The sequence below is a fragment of the Vigna radiata genome, chromosome 8 (genome assembly GCF_000741045.1).
Source record: "Vigna radiata var. radiata cultivar VC1973A chromosome 8, Vradiata_ver6, whole genome shotgun sequence".
Lineage (NCBI taxonomy): Eukaryota > Viridiplantae > Streptophyta > Magnoliopsida > Fabales > Fabaceae > Vigna > Vigna radiata.
Window position 1 is genome coordinate 9284239 of NC_028358.1, and position 8230 is coordinate 9292468.

Below are 8230 nucleotides of genomic sequence, written 5' to 3' on the forward strand. Positions count from 1 at the left end.
TACATGATAATTAGAGTAACCTAGACACAATATAATCATGATAATTAGAGTAACCTAGACACAATATAATTATGATAATTAGAGTAATCTAGACACAATATAATTATGATAATTAGAGTAATCTAGACACAATATAATTATGATAATTAGAGTAACCCTAGACACAATATAATCATGATAAATAGGATAAATATCCTAACACATACTATTACTACTTTAATGGTATTTGTATCCACACTTTTAACTCTTTGAGAATCAAAATAATCAATTCTATTTTTTGAAATAAAATAAAGAGAAACATAGGATGAATCCCTAATGTGTATTGGGAACATAGAGTTATACATTTATAAATAGAAAAATATAAAGAGATAGGCCTAAGCCTGTTACAACTAAAACTCTCTCTCAAGCCATTGCATACAAATCATATGTACCAAGCTTATTACAAATATATTCAATTACGGGTTCATATAAAGACTTAGTGAAAATATCTATTAACTTATCACTTGAGTTAACAAACTCATTCTTTATGTCTTTAGATACAATGTTTTCTTGAATAAAATGATAGTCAATCTCAATGTGCTTGGTCCTTTCATGAAAGATAAGATTAGAGAGCTAATTTGAAGAGCAATTTTATTGTCACATACAAGTATCATTTAAGTGGCATATCCATATTCCAATTCTTTAAGTAATTGTTTAACTCAAACAAGTTCACAAGTAGTTGTGGCCATACTTATATATTTTGCTTTTTGCACTAGACCTTGCCACAATACTTTTGTTTCTTGCTCTTCCAAGAAATCAAATTACTTCCAACGGAAACACATGGTGAATTGAAAAATCGACTCACCACATTGGTTGCAAAAGGAATGTTAGAATGGGTAATAGTAAGATAGTTCAATTTTCCAATTGATCTTCTGTATTTCTCAGGGTCGAAGAAATGCTCTCCCTAGTTTGGTAGGAGTTTGGTATTGTTGAGGTTTGTAAGGTGAAGTTTACACTCACTTATTGTAAGCTTGCCTTATCTCTAGTTGATGTTAGATCTCCAATACACTCCCCTCACATCAATGCATATACGTCTCGAACGTGAGACTAAATATTAATGAGTGGTTCGATAGCAACTGATAGTGGTAGCATAATAGATTCAACAAATAATACACTAGGATAGACTCTAATAGATGACTTTGATACCATGTTGAAATAACAGAAATAGAAACATAGTATGAATCTCTAATGTGTATTGAGCACAAAGGGTTATGCATTTTTAAATAGAAAAATATAAAGAGATGGGCCTAAGACCGTTACATCTGTTTAACCTTCTTTTCTTCATTTATACTTCCTTAGCCATTGTTTCTTTTCTTCATTGATCCAGTACAACTTTCAGACATTTTAATTTTTCTACATCTTAACATGAAATAAAAAGGAAAAGAAAAAGCTTTAAAAATAAAACATAACCAAGGAATGGACAAAGCCAACATAAAGAAGAAACGAAAAAGATCAAAAGCGGATCTAGACTTGGAAAAGACTAACAAAATGAAGAGCATAGGAATGAAACTAAAAAACAGAAGTTCACCTCTTTGAAGAAACACTAGACAGTGGTGATTCAAGAAGACACTGTTGTGCGAAGCCTAGATCGTCAAGAAGGTACTGCTGTGCAAAGCCTAGATCGTGAAGTCAATGTAGTCGTAGTCAATGAAAATGTGAGGCAGTGGTCAAAAAAGATGGAGGCAGTGGTGGGAGAAGTCGAGATTTGGAAAGCATGAGATCACCAGTCTTGTCTAGCAGTAGAGCTACTTATTCCAAAAGCACAAGCCAAACACAACGGGAGCCTAACCCTTCTTATTTTGAAACATTGTATTTCAAATGCAACAAATGTTCCTTTTGTGCCAAATGACATGTCTCGTTGACCCAAACTTGGACTACTAATGAATTAACGCTGTCTTATTAATGGGTGCAAATGTTGGGATTTGTTGCTTCAAGTGGTCCTGTAGCATTGACCTGAAATGTTGCATACCTATCGATAATTGTTCATAAAAATATATAAGATTACATGTTACTCAAAACTGTACCTTCGGTTGAGTTTGTACGTAATAAGTAACTGAGTAGTGATGTAGAGAGTGACCTCTCCACGATGTTCTTGATTTTGTTGTTGTGCGTGTTCCTGTTTTATGACATGGGTACATTGGTACGTATTTATTTTTTCATTTTTGATAATTTGCTACTGACAATGCAATCGTTGCTTTATCAACGCTCTCGCCAAATATTGTAGTCTGGCCATCGTTGGGATACAGCTATGTTTTCTGATCGTGAGCGGCAAGAGAAATTCAACAAACTCATGGTAAGTGTTTATTTAGACGCTGCTTTATTCTATTTTGACCCAAAAATTGCATGAAGGCGAATGTTACTTTAAATGACTCACTCCATTGGAGTTTCTTCACCTACTAACTCGGTTTGAGTCTAAGGTTATGCTCGTGCCTATGGCAAATTGTAGGGTATGAAAGGCGAAGCAAAAGTAGAGCAGAATACCAACAACCAAAGCAGTAACGATATTCTCCGTGCTGAGAAGCAGAAGGAACTTCAGATTGATCTAGAGAAACAATACACTGCAGGCCTTCGACGACGAGATGGCCGTACTGTTGGTTTAGGGCTTTAAACATTCTCTCTTTGGAAAATTTACATCTTTTGACATTTATACGTTAAGCACCACTCCTTTGTTTAGATATATGCTTGGGATTTTATGTAATATGCATGCGCATCATCACTTGGCACCTGATTCAGACAGCGCATGCTATTTCTATGGAAATTCTTGTCGTGAGTGTAACTAAAGATATATTTTCGCATAGTTCATATGAAACTGGTCTAAAGTAATTTGGTTTTGTTAGAAGGGTAACAAAGTTATCTTATTCATTAATGATTCCCTCTACACAAAACTAAATTTATCTAGTTATTTATTGCAAAATACAACAAAAGTTAATGTGATCTAATCTATTTGTATAGGCATGGCATGTTTGGACATCTATTAATTTATTTTTCCAAATATAATAGTTTCTTCCATCAATATGTTTTGATAACAAGTCAAAAAGTTGTCTTAAATTTATTTTCTTCAGAAAAGTTCATTCTTGTGTTTTTATATATATATATATATATATATTCGTCTTTAGACACCAAATATATTTTGTTATAAAAGTTGAAAACATAAGGATGTACAGAGAAAGAGTAATAAATTGCGATGTTGTGAATTGTTGTGTGTGAGTGAAGAAGAGTATGAAGATGAAAAAAAAAAAATTATTCAAATATACTTATCTTAAACTTAGAATCCATAATTTATGAATTTATTTTTGTCTATTAAAATTTGATACATTTTGTAAAAGTGTATTAATTGAAAAAAAAGTTTATACACGTTAGCAAATCTCTTTCTCACACACACACATATATATATACATATATATATATATATATATATATATATATATATATATATATATATATATATATATATAACATCTTGTTCATTTCATTTAATTCTTGATTATTCATTGAAGTTCTTAGCTAGGTATGTTACTTTTTTCACTGATACGTGTCTTTCTCAAACATTATTTGTTCAATTCTTCCAAATTTATTCATCAATTTGGAGAGGTATAAGGCTCATTTTATGGCGAAGGGTTATACTTAAAAGGAATAGATTGACATTAAATATATTTTCTCACCAGTTTCATGCAAATACTTTTTTAAAATAATCATGACTCTTGTTGCATTATGATTTGGAGCTTCAGAAAATGGATGTCAAGATGGGATTTCTCAATGGCAACATTGACTAGACAATTTATATGGTGCAACCAGAAAACTTTGTGTCAAGAGACCTAAAGAATATGGTTTAAAATTTGACAAAATCCATTTATGGGCTAAAACAAACATCTCTTTAATGGTACCACAAATTTCATCAAGTAATTCTCTCATTTAGTTTTGAGATGAATGTTGTTGATGAATGTGTGTATTACAAATTTAGTGGGAGCAAATATATTTTCCTGGTCTTGTATGTTGATGACATACTACTTGCCATCAACAAGATAGACATGTTGCACAAAATCAAGAGATTTCTATCTAGAAATTTTGAAATGAAAGTTTTTTGTTACACCTCCTTTGTATTAGGTTTTCAAATACACTGAGATCGATCTTAAGGTATTATAGGATTATCATAAAGGAGCTATGTTGAAAAGGAGCTTAAAAGGTTTGACATGCATAAATATAAATATAAGGATACTTCAGTTGTTAAGGGAGTCAAGTTCGATCTCAATCAATGCTCAAAAGGAAATTTGAAAATTCAAGAAATGCAAAAGATTCACTATGCATCAGTTGTAAGGAGTTTGATATATACCCAAGTATGTATGCGTTCTAGATATAACATACATAGTTGGAGGTATTAATCATATATTTAAGCAATCCAAGAATGGATAATTGGAAAACAAAAAAAAGAGTGATGAAGTATATACAGATAACAAATGATTATATACTGACATACAACAGGTCAGACCAATTGGAGATCATTGGGTATTCTGACTCAGATTTTGCAGGATGCCTAGATAGTTTGAGATCCATTTCAGGTTAAAATTTCATGTTAGGTGATGATGAGATTTCTTTGAGCAATGTCGAGCATACCCTTATAGCTTGATCCACTATGGCAATGATGCACCAAATAAAATAATATAGATGAGGAATTTTGTCACAAGGCTACACATTGTGGAATGAATTGAAAAACAACGGAAGTTATATTGTGACAACAAATCAATTGTATTGTATTCTAATAATAATAGGAGCTCGAGCATGTCAAAGCACATTGACATCAATTTTCTGGTTGTTAAAGCAAGGGTTCTGTCAAAATGGGCCACCTGGCCTGACCCACTACAGGTTGACCACTCAGTAAGCCAATCCAACCCGACTCATTTATTAGTTAGCCAAAAAAATTGAAACTCGTCCCAACCCACCACGGGTTGGCTTACCGACTCACTTAATTACAAACTTTTTTTTAAATAAAAAAAATTACAATATTTTTGTAATTCAAATTTAAGTAAATTTTACTAAAAAATGATGTTAAACTCCAAAGACAATTAAAAAAAGGTAACATACAATTCAAATGTAATTCAAAAGCAAACTAAAAAAAATGAATAAATAAGTTTATAATATTGATAACTTTTGTGTCACTTATCCATTTATAAGATTAAAGCCTTGAATGTTTAAATTTATAACATTTTTCTTTTTTTAAAACATCTTTTTCTTTATTCCCATTTACAATACAATAAAAAAATGTTAATAAATAATATTAAAACACAAAATAATAAATAATTAAATTAAACTAGGTGGTTTGGTGAGCCAACCCGACTCACCTTGGCTCACCATGGGTTCAACCCGGGTGAGCCGGGTTCTAAGTGAGTTAGATTGAAAATTAGCCCTTATAAAAAAACCATTTTTTTCAAACCTAACCCAGTCTGAACCTGTGGAGGGTCGGGTTGGCCTGCGATTTCTAACCCATTTTGACAACATTAGTACAAAGTAGACAAGTTTTCATAGAACACTTTGGGAGTATATCCCCTTATTAAGGACTTCCACCCAAAGTCTTTCGTGAACATGTTTCTCTTATAAGTGTTTTACATTTTGAGGAATCTTTGGTTTACTGGAAGTTAGTCTTTTTTATGTGTTTTGTGTTTTATGTTTGATATGATGTATGTATTTTCTTTTGGACATATTTGGTTTTATAAACTGATAATTTATTATTCATAAATTACATTTTGTATATTAAGGTTATTATATTGATCTCATTGAGATAAAGTAATGACCATTTGATAATAGACGTATACAGGTCATCTTTATGTAATTTTCTTGCTACACATTTCATGATGAGTTTTGGTTCTGTTAGAATTAGTGATCATTAACATGCTTAGTTGTGATTAATGTAATGAAATTGTTTTAGTTCTATATGCAAATGTAATAATTGGACGAGATATTTTGAATATGCTCAAGATATATGATGACAATTATGACCAATGGGAGATTATTAACAATTTTTGGGTCATACATTCATAATAAAGTGATCTTATTAATTTAATTTATGGCTAATAACATGTATATAATGAATTATTACCTTTACAGAAACTATAAACAATATTTTTATTTGATCATGGGCCACCTTATAAATATTGAAATCAATGAAATTATTGATAGAAGTTACATAAATGGATTATGGTCTCGTCTCTAAGCATGTTGGTATTATTCCTGGTCCTTTCTCTTCAACCCATCTAAAGAAAAAATCAAGAAAGAACCTAAGGTGTTTTACAATTGAAAGATCATATATGATATACATTGTTTCCAATGGCCAATTTAAGTATATTCTCACATATTGCTTTTTAAAAGTATTAGGAATTATTTTTTTAATAAAAAGGTTTGGTTGCACAATAACTATTAATTATTAATTTGAATTTGACGCATAATCTAACAACTTTACCTATTAAAACCCTTTCTGAAATAGTTTTTCAATTTATGCAACTCTTTGATCTTCCTCTTGTGCACTTCCTACAACAAACAAATTACCCGATATAATATTAATATTTTCAAGCTTCAAATTCCTACCATTCATAATAGAAATATGTTACACATTAAAAAATATTGAAAACACTAAAACCAATCTCTTTAATTGTTAACTTATTATTGAGATTGTTAACAACACAATATCTATATCACTGCGGTTTTTAATGATGACAACACATTTATGAATACCACATATGTTGTTGATGCTTTACATGTTCTGTGCTTATTAATTGACATCTGGTTGAACATGTTTATGTGTGTATATTGATATGTGAATGCATATTTACTGTGCTGATACATGTTACATCATATCTGATTGCATTTCACATGTTTTGATAGATGAAAACCATATGCACTCTTGTGAACTTAAAACTGTGTGACAAAGTTTTAAGTAAAGACGACTCTATTATAAATTGAATCGACTTTACTAAAAGTCTTTGTACAGATTTTGTGAAACAGTGCTATGTGAGATTTTGTGAAGGAAATAATTTCAAAATGCTTTGACATGTTGAAGTCGACTATATGCGCCATGCATTCGACTGTATTAGTTGCTTGATTTGAAATTCTGTTGTGCTCATGAACAGTAACGACTATATTTTTAAAAGTTAGTTGAGCAATGAATGATAGTCAACTGCTTTGACTGAAATACTAATATTGCGTCTTAACTGTTATAACTGATTTAATTCAGTCGACTGTATTGGTTGTATAATGGACTACAAGAGCGTCTGTTTTATAGAAATCTATAAATAGACGAGACCTGAGTTGTTTCAGAGAACTTTTGAAAATCTAACACTTTAATATTCTGTTTCAGATTGTTCTTTGAAGGAATTGAGCTCTAAGAACTCATCAAGAAGACGATTGTGATCTTTCTTTAAGGAGTTTCTGAAGGAGAATTGTGCTGCACACACTACTTGATCAGTATCTGCACATTGAGGTGCTTCTGGGTTGATCAAGATTCTTGTTGGCATTCGTGGTGATTGCGGTTACCTGTTGTGACTACAAGGGTTGGACTCGTGGAGTCTGGTACACTCTGAGGATTGTTCAAAGTGGGTTGCAGATTACAGGAGAGGGGATATCTTGCTGCAAGTCTCTTTGTATTGTTGCTGCCTATATTTTGGTTAGAGGGTTAAAGAGGTGTTTTATATTTTTGACGTGGAGGTCTTATATAAAAGCCTTGTTGTAAAAACCTTGACCATTATAGTGCATTTGCTTCCTAGTATTGGAAGGACACTGGATGTAGGCATTGAGGCCGAACTAGTATAAAAACCTGCGTTTGAATTCTTTATCCATACTCTTTTACATTAGTCGAATTTACAATTTTTGTAGTCAACTTCGTTTTTCCGTTGCACTTAGTTTTCTATTACTTGCGATTCAAGAAAGTTTGTAAAGTTTTATAAAGATTGCGAAAAGACTCTGATTTTGAAAACTCACCAATTCACATCACCCCCCTCTTGGTGTTAAAACGAAGCCTACTAGTTTCCCAACAATTGGCACCAAAGATGGTTTTCATAAGGTATTTGAAAAACTAGTCGACTCTGTTTTTCTTTGAATATAAACCTGAGCATGGCTTTTTGTTTTCAAACTTTTGGTGAAAGTGCTTCAACAAACAGACCACCTCTATTTGCTGGTGAAAATTACCCTTTTTGGAAAATTAGGA

The 8230-nt window shown here is 31.6% G+C and overlaps 1 protein-coding gene across 3 annotated transcripts in view; it reads left to right on the forward strand.

Annotated features, from left to right (window-relative positions):
• LOC106772469 (DEAD-box ATP-dependent RNA helicase 42) overlaps nucleotides 1-2905 on the forward strand; it is an 18558-nt gene extending 15653 nt beyond the window's left edge. For 2 of the 3 annotated variants that reach the window (XM_022785654.1, XM_014658887.2), the window contains exons 6-7: nucleotides 2264-2332; nucleotides 2486-2905. In XM_022785654.1, coding sequence (XP_022641375.1) covers nucleotides 2264-2332; nucleotides 2486-2647 — 231 coding nt within the window. In that variant the 3' untranslated portion in view covers nucleotides 2648-2905. Of the gene's footprint in view, nucleotides 1-2263; nucleotides 2333-2456 lie in introns of all 3 variants that reach the window. The other variant, XM_022785655.1, reaches the window with a different exon arrangement.
• Nucleotides 2906-8230: the final 5325 nt, after the last annotated feature.